General features: G+C 45.7%; 1 protein-coding gene across 1 annotated transcript in view; it reads left to right on the top strand.

Moving 5' to 3' along the window:
- Positions 1-18,911, top strand: part of LOC132874991 (X-linked retinitis pigmentosa GTPase regulator-like) — a 105,141-nt gene that overhangs the window by 81,170 nt on the left and 5,060 nt on the right. The window contains exons 10-12 of the mRNA XM_060911541.1: positions 156-280; positions 377-556; positions 18,691-18,853. Of these exons, the coding sequence (XP_060767524.1) occupies positions 156-280; positions 377-556; positions 18,691-18,853 (468 nt within the window). The remainder of the gene's footprint in view (positions 1-155; positions 281-376; positions 557-18,690; positions 18,854-18,911) is intronic.

Here is an 18,911-nt window from a genome sequence, read left to right as displayed (position 1 = left end):
TATAAATTGTTGCATAAATTTAAATTTAGTTCATTTAAAAAAAAAAAAGCAATGGGTGCTGCACCGTACACTTTTATGTTAAAAGATATGCTGTTTATTTGTAAGAAATTATGGCATTTAATATTCTTATTCTAATTTAAAAGTGTTCATTTCAGAGAATGGACTTCTCTACACGTTTGGTGATGGTCGTCATGGGAAACTGGCTCAAGGAGAGGAATACTTTGCCAACCAGTTCAAACCAACATTGTGTCCACGATTCCTCAAATATAATGTGCAGGATGTGGGTTTCATTATCTGTTCCTCTAAATCCTACAAGCTATTATATTGTAATACATCAAGCATGTACACTGTACTTGTTTTTTTTTTTTTCCCCTAGGTTACTTGTGGTGGGTGTCACATGCTAGTCTTAGCGAAACCTCGGCTCAAAAGTTCAGAAAATGTGATTGTAGAGGATGATGATGTGACTGAAGACCATCTGGAGAAGCTCCTAAGGGAGGCGGAGTCTCGACATGGTCTGAACAGAAGTCTCTCAGCCCGGGAAAGACGCAGAGAGAGGGTGAGTTTAATTTGAGCATATATACAGTGGTGCTTGAAAGTTTGTGAACCCTTTAGAATTTTCTATATTTCTGCATAAATATGACCTAAAACAACATCAGATTTTCACACCAAGTCCTAAAAGTAGATAAAGAGAACCCAGTTAAACAAATAAGACAAAAATATTATATTTGGTCATTTATTTATTGAGGAAAATTATCCAATATTACATATCTGTGAGTGGCAAAAGTATGTGAACCTCTAGGATTAGCAATTAATTTGAAGGTGAAATTAGTCAGGTGTTTTCAATCAGTGGGATGATGATCAGGTATGAGCAGGCGCTCTGTTTTATTTAAAGAACAGGGATCTATCGAAGTCTGCTCTTCACAACCCATGTTTGTGGAAGTGTATCATGGCACGAATGAAGGAGATTTCTGAGGACCTCAGAAAAAGTGTTGTTGATGCTCATTAGGCTGGAAAAGGTTACAAAACCATCTCTAAAGAGTTTGGACTCCACCAATCCGCAATTACACCGTAGACAGATTGTGTACAAATGGAGGAAACTCAAGACCATTGTTACCCTCTCCAGGAGTGGTCGACCAACAAAGATCACTCCAAGAGCAAGGCGTGTAATGGTCGGCGAGGTCACAAAGGACCCCAGGGGAACTTCTAAGCAACTGAAGGCCTCTCTCACTTTGGCTAATGTTAATGTTCATGAGGCCGCCATCAGGAGAACACTGAACAACAATGGTGTGCATGGTAAGGTTGCAAGGAGAAAGCCACTGCTCTCCAAAAAGAACATTGCTGCTCATCTGCAGTTTGCTAAAGATCACATGGACAAGCTAGAAGGCTATTGGAAAAATATTTGGTGGACGGATGAGACTAAACTAGAACTTTTTGGTTTAAATGAGAAGTGTTATGTTTGGAGAAAGGAAAACACTGCATTCCAGCATAAGAATCTTATCCCATCTGTGAAACATGGTGGTGGTATCATCATGGTTTGGGCCTGTTTTGCTGCATCTGGGCCAGGACGGCTTGCCATCATTGAGGAACAATGAATTCTGAATTATACCAGCAAATTCTAAAGGAAAATGTCAGGACATCTGTCTATGAACTGAATCTCAAGAGAAGGCGGGTCATGCAGCAAGACAACGACCCTAAGCACACAAGTCGTTCTACCAAAGAATGGTTAAAGAAGAATAAAGGTAATGTTTTGGAATGGCCAAGTCAAAGTCCTGACCTTAATCCAATTGAAATGTTGTGGAAGGACCTGAAGCGAGCAGTTCATGTGAGGAAACCCACCAACATCCCAGAGTTGAAGCTGTTCTGTACAGAGGAATGGGCAAAAATTCCTCCAAGCCGGTGTGCAGGACTGATCAACAGTTACCGAAAATGTTTAGTTGCAGTTATTGCTGCACAAGGGGGTCACACCAGATACTGAAAGCAAAGGTTCACATACTTTTGCCACTCACAGATATATAATATTGGATCATTTTCCTCAATAAATAAATGACAAAGTATAATAATTTTGTCTCATTTGTTTAACTGGGTTCTCTTTATCTACTTTTAGGACTTGTGTGAAAATCTGATGTTGTTTTAGGTCATATTTATGCAGGAATATAGAAAATTCTAAAGGTTTCACAAACTTTCAAGCACCACTGTAATTATAATGATTTATGTTGCTATCAGTGAATTGGTGCTAGATAGTAGAAGCATTTAGCACAATCACAGCGACTTTTACCTGGGAAGGTTGAGGAGTAATTAGAAGGTGGACATCAGCTTTGAACCCAGACTGAAATATTTTATAAGCGTTCCAAAGCTTATTCATGGTTATTTAACTTGGCATACATACAGACAAGATGATTTATGTACATTATTAAATAATGTTGTTTTGTGCCATAATGTGCTACACTGCCTGGCCAAAAAAGGTTTCCATTTGGATTTAAATAAGCAAATACTTAAGAGCCTTTGATTGGATAATTACTGCAGTGATTCATATGTTTCAGCTGGCAACATTTATTTTACCCCCTAACTGATGCAGTGAGTAGCTTCTCATTTCTTTAACAACTATGTTGGATATCGGAAGACATATCCTGTGGTTGTGGAAAAGATGTTACTGTGTTTCAGAAGGGTCAAACTATTGACATGCATCAAGCAAAGAAAATAACTAAGGAGATTGTTGAAATTACTGGAATTGGGTTAAGAACTGTCCAACGCACTATTAAATCCTAGAAGGATACTGGTGAGCTGTCAACTTCAAGGAAGAAATGTGGTTGGGGGAAAAATGTTGACTGGCTATAAGCTCGGATCACTTAACGCTGGGTGAAGTCAGTTCATAAAAAATCAACAGTAGAACTCACAGCTCTGTTTAATAGTGAAAGTAAGAGTATTTCCATATGCACAATGTGATGAGAACTCACAGGATTGGTACTAAACAGCTGTGTGGCTATAAGAAAACCACCTGTTAGTGAGGCTAATCAAAAGAAAAGGCTTCACTTTGCTAGGGAGCTTAAAGATTAGACTCTGGAGCAATGGAAAAAGGTCATGTGACCTGATGAGTCCAGATTTACTCTTTTCCAGAAGGATGGGTGTGTCAGGGTAAGAAGGGAAGCACATGAAGTGATGCACCCATCATGCATAGTGGCCACTGTACAAGCCTCTGGAGGCAGTGTTATGATCTGTGGTTGCTTCAGTTGATCAGGTTGAGGCTCATTAATGTCATATGGCAAAAAAAATGAAGTCAGCTTTTAGGTCAGCTTTTAGTCATTCAGTACCTGAATGTACTGAATGACCAGGTTATTACATCAATGGATTTTTTTTTTTCTTCCCTGATGCCACAGGCATAAAATTGGGGCTCAAATTGTGAAAGAGTGGTTCAGGGAGCATGAGGAATCATTTTCACACATGAATTGGCCACACATGAAAATTTTTTGCCCCAGACATCAAATGAGTCTGTCATTTAGCATGATTTAATCACATTTTATCAGCTGCTGTGGTGAGAAATGGTTAACCAATCAGACTTGTGTATTTTCCCATGGTGAGAGCTGAAGTATTGGAGGTTTACTGTACATGGAGAAAAAGAAGACAACTGTTTTAAAGATGAAATGGCATTTTGCTTTATTTATGACCAAATAACTCGGGGCTTGACATTAACGGTAGTCCAACTGTCCAGGACAACAAAATGTTTGGTCTGGACAAGTCAAATCTTCATCTGCTTGTCCAACGGGACAAGTTGAATTATTCCCAACTCTCCTGGAAGTTCCAGGAGTCTCCCGCATATTGATAGCAGCTCCCAGAGAGAGAGAGAGCACAAGCGCATGCTGATAGCTCTGTCTTGCTAAATAGACCAATCAGTTTTCTGTGTGGGCAGGCTTTATGTCTTCTCTCCCAGAGAGAGAGAGAGAGAGAGCATGCTGATTGGTGTACTTAGCAGAACAATCGCTGTTCTGTGTGGGAGGGCTTTACATCATCTCTCCCGGACCAAGAGCTCATCAGTTCAGTGTATCCAGGAGCGTCATGGCAGAGTGCCCTAAAAAACAAAAATGCAAAACCCACTTCACCTCAGACTACATGAAAGTGTTCCCTTGCCTAATAGGGGTAAAAAATAATGACTGTGTTGCACGCTGTATTGTTTGTAACAGTGACTTTAGCATTGCCCATGGCAGGGTAAACAATTGTAAAAGACATGTTGAGGTGAGTTTAACAGTGTCATGTGTTCATGTGCATATTATTTATATGAGCTGGTGAGCTGCTAAGGCTACGTGATTAGGCCAAACTCCATGAAGACTTGCTTAAAGTTGCAAAAGAATATAAAAAATTAGTTAAATAATAGTATTAAGCAGTTTACATAAATAGTATAAGTAGTCTACATATAGGCCAATCTAATTTGGTTTCCAGACCAGAGAAAATTACACAGAAAAGTACAACCCTGATTCCAAAAAAGTTGGGACAAAGTACAAATTGTAAATAAAAACGGAATGGAACGATGTGGAAGTTTCAAAATTCCATATTTTATTCAGAATAGAACATAGATGACATATCAAATGATTAAACTGAGAAAATGTATCATTTAAAGAGAAAAATTAGGTGATTTTAAATTTCATGATAACACATCTCAAAAAAGTTGGGACATGGCCATGTTTACCACTGTGAGACATCCCCTTTTCTCTTTACAACAGTCTGTAAACGTCTGGGGACTGAGGAGACAAGTTGCTCAAGTTTAGGGATAGGAATGTTAACCCATTCTTGTCTAATGTAGGATTCTAGTTGCTCAACTGTCTTAGGTCTTTTTTGTCGTATCTTCCGTTTTATGATGCGCCAAATGTTTTCTATGGGTGAAAGATCTGGACTGCAGGCTGGCCACTTCAGTACCCGGACCCTTCTTCTACGCAGCCATGATGCTGTAATTGATGCAGTATGTGGTTTGGCATTGTCATGTTGGAAAATGCAAGGTCTTCCCCGAAAGAGACGTCATCTGGATGGGAGCATATGTTGCTCTAGAACCTGGATATACCTTTCAGCATTGATGGTGTCTTTCCAGATGTGTAAGCTGCCCATGCCACACGCACTAATACAACCCCATATCATCAGAGATGCAGGCTTCTGAACCGAGCGCTGATAACAACTTGGGTCGTCCTTCTCCTCTTTAGTCCGAATGACACGGCGTCCCTGATTTCCATAAAGAACTTCAAATTTTGATTCGTCTGACCACAGAACAGTTTTCCACTTTGCCACAGTCCATTTTAAATGAGCCTTGGCCCAGAGAAGACGTTTGCGCTTCTGGATCATGTTTAGATCCGGCTTCTTCTTTGAACTATAGAGTTTTAGCTGGCAACGGCGGATGGCACGGTGAATTGTGTTCACAGATAATGTTCTCTGGAAATATTCCTGAGCCCATTATGTGATTTCCAATACAGAAGCATGCCTGTATGTGATGCAGTGCCGTCTAAGGGCCCAAAGATCACGGGCACCCAGTATGGTTTTCCGGCCTTGACCCTTACGCACAGAGATTCTTCCAGGTTCTCTGAATCTTTTGATGATAATATGCACTGTAGATGATATGTTCAAACTCTTTGCAATTTTACACTGTCGAACTCCTTTCTGATATTGCTCCACTATTTGTCGGCGCAGAATTAGGGGGATTGGTGATCCTCTTCCCATCTTTACTTCTGAGAGCCGCTGCCACTCCAAGATGCTCTTTTTATACCCAGTCATGTTAATGACCTATTGCCAATTGACCTAATGAGCTGCAATTTGGTCCTCCAGCTGTTCTTTTTTTGTACCTTTAACTTTTCCAGCCTCTTATTGCCCCGTCCCAACTTTTTTGAGATGTGTTGCTGTCATGAAATTTCAAATGAGCCAATATTTGGCATGAAATTTCAAAATGTCTCACTTTCGACATTTGATATGTTATCTATGTTCTATTGTGAATACAATATCAGTTTTTGAGATTTGTAAATTATTGCATTCCGTTTTTATTTACAATTTGTACTTTGTCCCAACTTTTTTGGAATCGGGGTTGTATTACATTTAGCCACCCCAGACAATATAGTCATGATACCTCATGCTTTTTTATCTTTTTAGAGACTACATCTTTTAGGGATTGTTGAAAATCATCATTTTAATTGTAATTATTCCAGAGTTACATCAGTAAAGTTCCAACAAAACTAGTTCAATCCCCTCAGTGATCCAGCAGTGTTACTGTTTATGAAATTCCGGGGAAGCCAAGTACAGCAGGTGCATATGTAAAAATAACCACGTAATATCTAATTATATATTATTAGACTCTGAATTCCTTGAAATCGGAGAAATGGTGATCAAATACCTCAATAAATCTGTGGTGAATCTTCATTTCATTTGGACATTTTTTTTTTTTTTTTTTTTTGTATGGTTCACATTAACACATCATAAAATATTTTGGGGAAATTTTACAACAGTGCCAAACTCACTTACGGTTTGTTTTCATTCACAACGTGATTCTGTCATCCTTATGTTCAATTTGTTTTCTTTCAGTTTAATTTCTTTAAATTAATTTATACTTCACATTTTACTGGATTAACCCATTTAATCCCAATTTTTTCCCAGAGATGACATGTATATGAATTTGTATGGTATTTCTAAGGATATTAAACAATGTCAATTATGTAAAATAATAATTCAGAAGTCCCTATGATGATGGGTTTTATTTCTGGTCACAAATGCGAGTGGTAGTAGAACACAGGGAGTCTAGATCTATGTAATAAAACATCCTCATTTCATTTATTTGACGGAGGCTTTTAACTAATGACTAGTGGTTTGTCAGTTCATAAAAACATCATTAACAACATTTAACAAAGAAATAAACATTGTCTCAGTTTAAAAAAAATCTATATATATAGCATTCCTATGCAGCTGTATGGCAAAAATAATCGAATAAAATGATGACAGAAATTATCAGGCATAAAGGCTATATCAGTCACAGCAGCTGACATTGAGGATGGCCTCCCATGACCTTTTGGTGCAGTACCAAATTTTTGTAGGAGACTTTGGACAACTACTCACTGAAATCCTAAGAGGTCATGGTCACCATTCGTGACATCTCTGTGGAACAGTCAACTGTTGGCCACAGCACTATGGGGAGTCCAGGGCATAAACTGGCCACCACCACTTTTTTGATCTTATGGTGCTATGATAAAGGCACACCTGAAGATCATGTAGATCGACTCCTCCCATTTGCTGGTTGTAAAAGTAGATTGTTTGAGGTTGCTGGAGGTAGTCATATGCCTTTCTCTCCTTGTTCCATCTCTTACCTAGTACCTCAGTGTAGCCATTTGCCACATTGGTTGCAACAGTGACCACACTGTTGTCCCTCCACCTCACCAGTAGCTTTTCTCCTTCAGCCAGAACTTCAATGGTAAGTTCTTGGTAACCCATGGTAACTTCTGGAATTCTGTCATTAGCTTGAATGGCACATCAAACAAATGGGTTTGCCACATGGTCCCAGTGCATCCATATCCTTGCTTTGTCATCTCATCAGTCAGGGATAATGTGGTGAAGAGGTTGTCGTGTGTGAATTTGTATCCTCCTGGAACATCAGCTAGTTCAGCCAAACCCAGCAATACACTGGGCCCTTGACCTAGCTCGGTCTCTGGAAGAAAGGTATGCACTCCAGCAAAGGCTCCATGTGGTAGCAGTAACCTATTGAGGACGCCAGGCTCCAAACCTTTTAGCCATAGCGGATTGGGTTTTCCTTTATGAACTGTTTGTACCCGTGCCGCCCATAGTAGGGAATCTTGCTCTCATCAATTCAGCCACTCACTGAATGGCAAAATTTTGTATGAGCCTTTGTGTTCCTGAAAGATTGGCCTCACCTTGAAGAAGGGGTCATTGTTGCACTTTGTGCTGCCCACAGCATGGATGGAAGCCATGATTTCATCAAATCTATTTCTCCTCATAGCGTTGGAGATGCTGCTGTTGTGGACATCACCATCTAGTGACCAGAGCAAATGCCATCATGGAACAATACTATATCCAGAGGTGAGGAGCACACCATAGAACACCAGCAGTTCCATCCATGCTTAAATTAAGGGGTTTGTCTTTGGTCTGAACAGAGTAAAGATTTGACATTTGTAGAGTAGGCACTCTGAGATGATTGGTACGTTGCAAAAAAAGCACATCAAATGAATTTATATTTGTTGCTTTCAGACATTGTGCTGCTGTTGGTTTATACACAATGTCAAAAGTCAAAGTCCTTCCTGCACCATTCATGGCGCGTTTGGCAGTGCCGATCTCCATTTCGTAGCCCTCGGCCTCTCACCTATATTACATAGCTAGGGTTACAGTGGGGGGCTAGTCCTCTGGTAACCGCGAGAGTTTTACTCCCCACTTGCATCTGTATTGCAGCGTGCCTTACCAGATGACAGTAGGCACCATTTTTAAGATGGTCTTTGGTATGGCCTGACCGTGAGTAGAACTTGCGAGCTCTCGATCAAGAGGCAGACATGCTATCCACTAGGCCACTCGCCGGCATCTATAGACCCTTTTCACGTGACGTCACGACAAACGCGGCCGCCATTTTGGACATGTACTACCAGTAGTTTACCACAGCCAGCATTGAGGAACGGCAGCAAAGAAAGTGTTTATTTTCAGCAAGACTTCCATCATGCCACTATATTGTTGTGCACCTGGATGTAGTAACCATCAACAAACAAGGCAAGGGTTATCATTTTATCGGATCCCGACGGAGAAGATGGATAGTGGCCATAAACAGGAAAGATTGGCAGCCCATTGTCGACGCGGCTGTTCGGACCTGTGGCCGCAAGGTCTCCAGTGCCTGTCGTGGCGGCAATCCCCGAACCCAGTGGTGGACACCGGAAGTAAGGGATGCTGACAAGCTGAAGAAGGAGTCCTATCGGGCCATGTTGGCCTCCAGGACTCCTGAGGCAGCTGACGGGTATCGGCAGGCCAGGCGTGCTGCAGCTCGGGCAGTTGCGGAGGCAAAAACTCGGAACTGGGAGGAGTTCAGTGAGGCCATGGAGAAGGACTATTGGTCGGCCTCAAAGAAATTCTGGCAAACCGTCCGGCGCCTCAGGAGGGGGAAGCAGTACTCCGCCAACGCTGTTTACAGTGCGGGTGGGGAGCTGTTGACCTCGACTGGGGACATTGTCGGGCGGTGGAAGGAATACTTCGAGGATCTCCTCAATCCCACTGTCTTGTCTTCCATTGAGGAAGCGGAGGCTGATGACTCAGAGGTGGACTCGTCCATTACCCAAGCCGAAGTCACTGAGGTGGTTAGCAAGCTCCTCAGTGGCAAGGCACTGGGGGTGGATGAGATCCACCCTGAGTATCTCAAGTCTCTGGATGTTGTGGGGCTGTCTTGGCTGACACGCCTCTGCAACATCGCGTGGCGGTCGGGGACAGTGCCTCTGGAGTGGCAGACTGGGGTGGTGGCCCCTCTTTTTAAGAAAGGGGACCAGAGAGTGTGCTCCAATTATAGAGGAATCACACTTCTCAGCCTCCCAAGGAAGGTTTACTCCAAGGTACTGGAAAGGAGAATTCGGCCAATGGTCGAACCTCGGATCCAGGAGGAACAATGCAGTTTTTGTCCTGGTCGTGGAACACTGGACCAGCTCTATACCCTTCATAGGGTGCTCGAGGGTTCATGGGAGTTTGCCCAACCAGTCCACATGTGCTTTGTGGATTTGGAGAAGGCATTCGACCGTGTCTCTCGTGGTATTCTGTGGGGGGTGCTTCGGGAGTATGGGGTTCGGGGCTCTTTGCTAAGGGCTGTCCGGTCCCTGTATGAACAGAGCAGGAGTCTGGTTCGCATTGCCGGCAGTAAGTCAGACCTTTTCCCAGTGCATGTTGGACTCCGGCAGGGCTGCCCTTTGTCACTGGTTCTGTTCATAATTTTTATGGACAGAATTTCTAGGCGCAGCCAGGGGCCGGAGGGAATCCTGTTTGGGAATCACAGGATTTCATCTCTGCTTTTTGCGGATGATGATGTCCTGTTGGCTTCTTCAAACCAGGACCTTCAGCATGCACTGGGGCGGTTTGCAGTCGAGTGTGAAGTGGCTGGGATGAGAATCAGCACCTCCAAGTCCGAGGCCATGGTTCTCGACCGGAAAAGGGTGGCTTGCCCTCTCCAAGTTGGTGGAGAAGTCCTGCCTCAAGTGGAGGAGTTTAAGTATCTCGGGATCTTGTTCACGAGTGAGGGAAGGATAGAGCGTGAGATCAACAGGCGGATCGGTGCAGCCTCCGCAGTGATGCGGTCGCTTTATTGGTCTGTTGTGGTGAAGAAGGAGCTGAGCCAAAGGGCAAAGCTCTTGATTTACCGGTCGATCTACATTCTGACTCTCACCTATGGTCATGAGCTTTGGGTAATGACCGAAAGTACAAGATTGCGGATACAAGCGGCCGAAATGAGTTTCCTTCGCAGGGTGGCTGGGCGCTCCCTTAGAAATAGGGTGAGAAGCACAGTCACTCGGGAGGAGCCAGGGCCGCTGACAGCTTTGGCTGGGCCCGGGACAAAATGCTCTGAATGGCCCCCCCCCCCCCCCGGAACGCCATTAAATGTATTCTGTTACGCCCCAAGCCTGCATGCGACAGCCCCCGCAATGCCTTCCTAAACTCGTGGATAGTCTACTACAGGGGTGTCCAAACTGATCCATAAAGGGCCGTGTGGCTGCAGGTTTTCATTCCAGCCATGCAGCAGCACACCTGATTTAGCTTATTCAATCAACTGACACACCCACCCTTTAATCAAGGGTGGGTGTGGCTGCAAGTATTTGACTGTGTGAAGGCAGTTCAGTTGATTGAATGAGCCAAGTCAGGTGTGCTGCTGCATGGCTGGAATGAAAACCTGCAGCCACACGGCCCTTTATGGATCAGTTTGGACACCCCTGGTCTACTATAATCACGCGATTGGGGTGCTCTTGAAGGAGCAGCGATGGACAGGGGATTTCGGGCAGGGCTGGGGGCGAACATAGTATACTGTGCATGCGTACTGTCCAGTGTGAAAAGCAGAGAAGAACACACCGCTCGAGAAACGGTGGGATATGATTGCGGGCTAATGTGAATATTCTTAGCTTCAATCAGATATATGAAACACAATGTTATTAAGCCGTTGTGGTTATGAAATGATTCAATGCCCTGTGCGTTTGATATGGTGTTCAGTGTGACTTGCTCTCCCCTCGTTTCTAACATGAATTGCGTGCCGCGCGTGCCTTGGTTGGGGTTACTTTCCGGGGCTGGAAAAAGTTGGCTGTGTCTTACCTATAGGGTGACCACTGACATGAGTCTGTAAGTTAGGACACTTGTGTCCAAAAGTGAGGACAAAGGCCCTAAAGTTAGGACACCGTCGCGTTACGGGGGGGTAAGAAAAACTTATAAAAAAAAGTATGAAGTCAATATATATTTATTAACTTGGAACACCTATCAAAAAAAGAAATGTGGAAAATGATGGTCAAGACCATGTCAACAAGAAACAAAACATCACTGTAAAGTCACTGTAAAGAGTTGTGTCCATCTATAGACACTGAAAAAACAGTCTTTGCCATGCCATTGGCCAACATGTTTATTCACTTGAAAATGACCATCAAAAAGAAAAAAAAATGAAAAATCGAAAAATGAGTCAAGAAACATGTAGGCCTGCTGTCATTTAGCCTACTATACTGGCCTTGGCTTATCCACAGGAACTAAACTAAAAACAAAACATTGTTGTGTTCATTTATGCTCATCCAAAAAAAAATCAAAAAGAAAAACATGAAAAATGACAGTCAACCATGTCATTTACATTTGGCCTATAACCTTAGCAATACATTTGGCATTCTCTCTGTGGCGGTCTGTGTCCACGTGTCTGTCTATTGCACCTTTACCTCTGCTCCCCACATCAATGTCAATGCGACAGAGCTTGCAGAAGGCGAAGTGTTCTCCTTTTTGGCTCTTGCCAACAAAACGATGCTCTAAGCACCAAGCATTTTTAAAGGATGTCTTTCGTTTCGGCATGAGTATTGTTCAACAGCATGCGTGCCAACATTCATAGGTTTTTCCGTACAAACATTCGCACTGCGCGCACAGCTCGGAGGAGCAAAAATCAGTGAATCGCGTGAGCGCAGCTTTTGAGTGACAGCAGCTTCCAGACAATCAGAGGCTGCAGAGGCTCCATCAGCTGCGCGCGCAGCGCGAATGTTTGTATACGAGAAATCCCTGTAGGCTATCTTTGCCTGTATGTCATCGCAGAATAGCAAGTGTAAATAATGGGCGGGGATTTGTGACGATGGATGCAACGGTGGCGGCTGAAGGTCCGAAATGAGGACAAAATGTAAAAAGTGAGGACGCGTGACAGACGTCCGGACAGACGGCTCTAAAACCGGACTGTCCGGACGAAATCCGGACAAATGGTCACCCTACACCTGGCTCAGCTGCCCCACTGCCTTTGCTAGTACCTGCTGCATCATCCGAATCTTTTTTAAAATATTTGTGCAATGAGCCCCTGAGTCTCTTGGTTTCTTCCTATCTTTTTCTCTTTTCTTTCCTTTTCTGTGCTCCTGACTTGTGCATGTTGGCAAATGGCACGCACGCTGATTGTCGAAGCGCTATGATCGAACGATGTCATTTTTTTCCCCTTAATCAAAGAGTCAGACCAAACCATTTTTGCATTAGGGGTGGTAGGGGGTTACTGACGCCTTTTTCAAAGACAATAAAGGCAAAAGATCTAGAAATCATTTATTGAATGCAAATATACCACATTTCTCCCCCAAATCAACACATTTTGAAATGAAATAAAATAATCACAACTTCATGAGAGCCCAGTTCTAGGCCCCCCCCATTCCTGGGCCCGGGACAACATACCTGTTTGTCCCCCCCTGTCGGCGGGCCTGGAGGAGCTCAGAGTAGAACCGCTGCTCCTCCACATCGAGAGGAGTCAGCTGAGGTGGCTCGGGCATCTCTTTCGGATGCCTCCTGGACGTCCCCCTGGGAGGAGGCCCCGGGGAAGATCCAGGACACGCTGGAGGGACTATGTCTCTCGGCTGGCCTGGGAACGCCTCGGTGTTCTTCCTGAGGAGCTGGCCGAGGTGTCTGGGGAAAGGGAAGTTTGGGCTTCCATGCTGAGACTGCTGCCTCCGCGACCCGGCCCCGGATAAGCGGAAGAAGATGAGACGAGATGAATATGTGAGGAAAAATTATGATCACAGTTGTGACCAGTGGGATTAAATGGGTTTGTCAAGATTTTTTATTTCCTCCAGAAGCTTTGAATTTGGGTGAGTCTAACTCTTAAAACTGCAGATCAGGTAATGGGTTATAACAACCCATGCACCATAATGGGGCAATGGATAGTTTGTTTATTGCTACAGTTCAAGTTTGACTTTTTTATTGAAAAATTAAAAATCATGAAAGCATAATGGTTATCATAACGATACCTGCTTTTGATCAACATTGTTAACTGTGGTCAGTAAGGGCCAGTTGATTGGAGAGGAGATGGATGTGTGTGCAGGAAGAGTGCCTTTATTGTAAAAGAAACAAACAGGCATATAGTCCAAAATGGCAGGTTGAATGAATAATGATAAACAGGCAAAAGGGTCGAGCGAAGCACAAACATGCTAAACTGGGCAGGACAAGCTTGGAAACCAAAACACAGAAATGAGAGCCAATAACCAGGAAGACAATACAAAAACAACAGTAATGGTGATGACCCAATGCAATATTTCACATCATGTAGGTGTTGGCAGTGTCCTTTTATGCGCATGCTGAATGACCTTAATCCAGGGCAGGTGCTTGTTGGTAGAAGCACGCGCTGTTCAGAGCACGTGTGAATGAAAGTCCACAGGTGTGACGACTGCTTTCCTTTCATCCATCTGTAACCACTTATCCTGTGCACGGTCTTGGGCAAGCTGGAGCCTATCCCAGCTGACTATGGGCGAGAGGCGGGGTATACCCTGGACAAGTCGCCAAACTTGGAGACAAACAACCATTCACACTCACACCTACAGTCAATTTAGAGCCACCAATTAGCCTAATCTGCAGAGCACCTGAAGGGGACCCATGCAGACGTGGGGAGAACATGCAAACTCCACACAAAAAGGCCCCTGTTGGCCACTGAACTCGAACCCAGAACCTTCTTGCTGTGAGGCGACAGTGCTAACCACTACACTACCTGCTTTCCTTTCATTGAACTATTAAATACATAGTAAAAAAAAAGGTTATGGTCAGGAAAAATGGAAAATTTTGCTCTTTGTCCAAGTGAGCAAGTGGATTAAAAAGTTGATGTCAAGCCCTGTAACTAATACAAGACCAATGTGATGTTAAATGGTGTCTTACATGATTAAATTACAAATGATAACTATCAGCACACGCGCGCACACACATACGTGTGTGTGTGTGTGTGTGTGTTTGTGAGACACACACAGTCCACATTCACTGGATATGAGCAATCATGCGCTCTGATAGACTAGTAGTAGAGTAGCCAATCAGCTCCTATACCATGAGTAGAGAAAAACAAAATGGCGGAGCGTGGTGTTAAACCAACTGAGGACGAAATAAAAACTCTCCTCGAAGAAAAACCAGAATAGCTACAAAATATGGAATAAAAGTACTTGATGGTAAGAACATATATATTTTTATTTTTCTATTATTATTATACCATTTTTCACAATTTGCTACTGTCATTTTACCATTTTTTTTTTTTACATTCTAAGCAGAAATGATTTTGTTGGACATTTTGCATAAAGTTTTTATCAAATTTGCAAAAAATAAAAATGCTCTGTTACCCAAAATCCAGTGAATGTGGATATAATAAGACAAATTATTCCACGTATTCTCATCATGCATGGCTTATAGCCAACTCGGTGCTACACGCCTCATTGGCTGTCAGCTCATGTACGACTCGATTTTGTGGAATAATTGATATATGTAAAATACAGAGAAAAAATATATCTAAAAATAGGGGTTTTTTTTACCCCTCCTTGAACTGCCACCTTATTGTGGTGGAGGGGTTTGTGTGCTTGAATGATCCTAGGAGCTATGTTGTCGGGGGCATTATGCCCCTGTCAGGGTTTCCCAAGGCAGACAGGTCCTAGGTGACAGGCCAGACTAAGAGCAGTTCACCAAAACCCCTATGGAGAAAAATCCGAGGACCGTGACGTCGCCCGGGATGACGCAGCCGGGGCCCCACCCTGGAGCCAGGCCCGGGGTTGGGGCTCGTATGCGAGCGCTTGGTGGCCGGGCCTTTGCCCATGGGGCCCGGCCGGGCTCAGCCCGAAGAGCTGACGTGGGCCCGACCTCCTGTGGGTTCACCACCCACAGAGGTAGCAGTAGGGGACTGGTGCAATGTGGATTGGGTGGCAGTCGAAGGCAGGGGCCTCGACGACCTGATCCCCGGACACAGCGGCTGGCTGTTGGGACATGGAATGTCACTTCGCTGGGGGGGAAAGAGCCTGAGCTTGTGCGGGAGGTTGAGAGGTACCGGCTAGAGATAGTCGGGCTCACCTCCACGCACAGCTTGGGCTCTGGAACCCAGCTCCTCGAGAGGGGCTGGACTCTCCACTTCTCTGGAGTCGCCCGTGGTGAGCGGCGGCGGGCTGGTGTGGGCTTGCTTATAGCTCCCCAGCTCAGCCGCCATGTGTTGGAGTTTACCCCAGTGAACGAGAGGGTCGCCTCGCTGCGCCTTCGGATTGGGGAGAGGGCTCTTGCTGTTGTTTGTGCCTATGGCCCAAATAGCAGTATAGAGTATCCGGCCTTCTTGGAGTCCCTGGGAGAGGTACTGAGGAGTGCTCAGACTGGGGACTCCATTGTGTTACTGGGGGACTTCAATGCTCACGTGGGAGATGACAGTGACACCTGGAGGGGCGTGGTTGGGAGGAACGGCCTCCCCGATCTGAACCCGAGTGGTGTTTTGTTATTGGACTTCTGTGCTAGTCACGGTTTGTCCATAACGAACACCATGTTCGAGCATAGGGGTGTCCATAAGTGCACGTGGCACCAGGACACCTTAGGTCGGAGGTCAGTGATAGACTTTGTAGTCGTTTCATCTGATCTCCGGCCCTATGTCTTGGACACTCGGGTGAAGAGAGGGGCTGAGCTGTCAACTGATCACCACCTGGTGGTGAGTTGGATCCGCTGGCGGAGGAGGAAGCTGGACAGACCTGGCAGGCCCAAACGTATGGTGAGGGTCTGCTGGGAACGTCTGGCCGAGCACTCTGTCGGGGAGGTCTTTAACTCCCACCTCCGGGAGAGCTTTTCCCAGCTTCCGAGGGAGGCGGGGGACATTGAGTCTGAGTGGACCATGTTCTCTACCTCCATTGTGGACGCAGCTGTTCAGAGCTGTGGCCGCAAGGTCTCCGGTGCCTGTCGTGGCGGCAATCCCCGAACCCGGTGGTGGACACCAGAAGTAAGGGATGCCGTCAAGCTGAAGAAGGAGTCCTATCGGGCCATGTTAACCTCCAGGACTCCCGAGGCAGCTGACGGGTATTGGCAGGCCAGGCGTGCTGCAGCTCGGGCAGTTGCGGAGGCAAAAACTCGGAACTGGGAGGAGTTCGGGGAGGCCATGGAGAAGGACTATCGGTCGGCCTCGAAGAAATTCTGGCAAACCGTCCGGCGCCTCAGGAGGGGGAAGCAGTACTCTGCCAACACTGTTTACAGTGCGGGTGGGGAGCTGTTGACCTCGACTGGGGACATTGTCGGGCGGTGGAAGGAATACTTTGAGGATCTCCTCAATCCCACCGTCATGTCTTCCACTGAGGAGACTGAGGCTGATGACTCAGAGGTGGACTCGTCCATTACCCAAGCCGAAGTCACTGAGGTGGTTTGCAAGCTCCTCGGTGGCAAGGCACCGGGGGTGGATGAGATCCGCCCTGAGTATCTCAAGTCTCTGGATGTTGTGGGGCTGTCTTGGTTGACACGCCTCTGCAACATCGCGTGGCGGTCAGGGACAGTGCCTCTGGAGTGGCAGACTGGGGTGGTGGTCCCTCTTTTTAAGAAAGGGGACCGGAGAGTGTGCCCCAATCACACTTCTCAGCCTCCCAGGGAAGGTTTACTCCAGGGTACTGGAGAGGAGAATTCGACCAATAGTCGAACCTCGGATCCAGGAGGAACAATGCGGTTTTCGTCCTGGTCGCGGAACACTGGACCAGCTCTATACCCTTCATAGGGTGCTCGAGGGTTCATGGGAGTTTGCCCAACCAGTCCACATGTGCTTTGTGGATCTGGAGAAGGCATTCGACCGTGTCCCCCGTAGTATTCTGTGGGGGGTGCTTCGGGAGTATGGGGTTCGGGGCTCTTTGCTAAGGGCTGTCCGGTCCCTGTACGAACGGAGCAGGAGTCTGGTTCGCATTGCCGGCAGTAAGTCAGACCTGTTCCCAGTGCATGTTGGACTCCGGCAGGGCTGCCCTTTGTCACCGGTTCTGTTCATAATTTTTATGGACAGAATTTCTAGGCGCAGCCAGGGGCCAGAAGGAATCCTGTTTGGGAACCACAGGATTTCATCTCTGCTTTTTGCGGATGATGTTGTCCTGTTGGCTTCTTCAAACCAGGACCTTCAGCATGCACTGGGGCGGTTTGCAGTCGAGTGTGAAGCGGCTGGGATGAGAATCAGCACCTCCAAGTCCGAGGCCATGGTTCTTGACCGGAAAAGGGTGGCTTGCCCTCTCCAGGTTGGTGGAGAAGTTCTGCCTCAAGTGGAGGAGTTTAAGTATCTCGGGATCTTGTTCACGAGTGAGGGAAGGATGGAGCGTGAGATCGACAGGCGGATCGGTGCAGCCTCCGCAGTGATGCGGTCGCTTTACCGGTCCGTTGTGGTGAAGAAGGAGCTGAGCCAAAAGGCGAAGCTCTCAATTTACCGGTCGATCTACGTTCCGACTCTCACCTATGGTCATGAGCTTTGGGTAATGACCGAAAGGACAAGATCGCGGATACAAGCGGCCGAAATGAGTTTCCTTCGCAGGGTGACTGGGCGCTCCCTTAGAGATAGGGTGAGAAGCACAGTCACTCGGGAGGAGCTCGGAGTAGAGCCGCTGCTGCTCCACATCGAGAGGAATCAGCTGAGGTGGCTCGGGCATCTTTTTCGGATGCCTCCTGGACGCCTCCCTGGGGAGGTGTTCCAGGCATGTCCCCCCAGGAGGAGGCCCCGGGGAAGACCCAGGACACGCTGGAGGGACTATGTCTCTCGGCTGGCCTGGGAACGCCTCGGTGTTCTTCCCGAGGAGCTGGCCGAGGTGTCTGGGGAAAGGGAAGTTTGGGCTTCCCTGCTTAGACTGCTGCCTCCGCGACCCGGTCCCGGATAAAGCGGAAGAAGACGAGACGAGACGAGGGGGTTTTTTTAGTTCATATAAAAAAAAGTATAAATAAAATAAATACTAACCAATAATACAATAATGTTTCTTTGTGTGTAAACATTCCCAGTTCTGAAAAAAATCTTCTCGTTCCAATCTTTTTCACCCAATCAAATTGAATTCAGGTTGCTTTGGTTTGAGGTCAGTTGGTCAGTCCAATCAAATTGAATCTGGGTTGGGTCGGTCGTTCGTTCGGTTTTTTTTTTTCAGTCAACTTGAATTTGGGTCGGGTCAGTCCAATCAAACAAAATTTGGGTTGGGTTTGGTCGGTCAGTCCAGTCGAACTGAATTTGGGTTGGGTCAGGTCGGTCAGTCGCCATCTCTAATAAACATTTGTGTCTCCTCTCTTTAGGATCACTCTCCAGAGCAGTTTGGAATGATGTTCCGGACTCTTCCACCTCTTAGTTCAGGTCACCTTAATGTGTCTCTACCTGCTTCTAGTCAGACTTTACCCTCACAACTAACCAAAAGAACCTCAAACAATTTCCAGAGGAATGGCCTTCTTGGCAGTACTGGTAATGAACCCTTTAAAAGTGTTCATTACTTTAATACTGATTATATGTTTGAAAGATT

This window comes from Neoarius graeffei, chromosome 27 (genome assembly GCF_027579695.1).
Source record: "Neoarius graeffei isolate fNeoGra1 chromosome 27, fNeoGra1.pri, whole genome shotgun sequence".
Classification (NCBI taxonomy): Eukaryota; Metazoa; Chordata; class Actinopteri; order Siluriformes; family Ariidae; genus Neoarius; species Neoarius graeffei.
The sequence above is the reverse complement of the archived record's forward strand: the minus strand, read 5'-3'. Positions and strand labels throughout refer to the sequence as shown.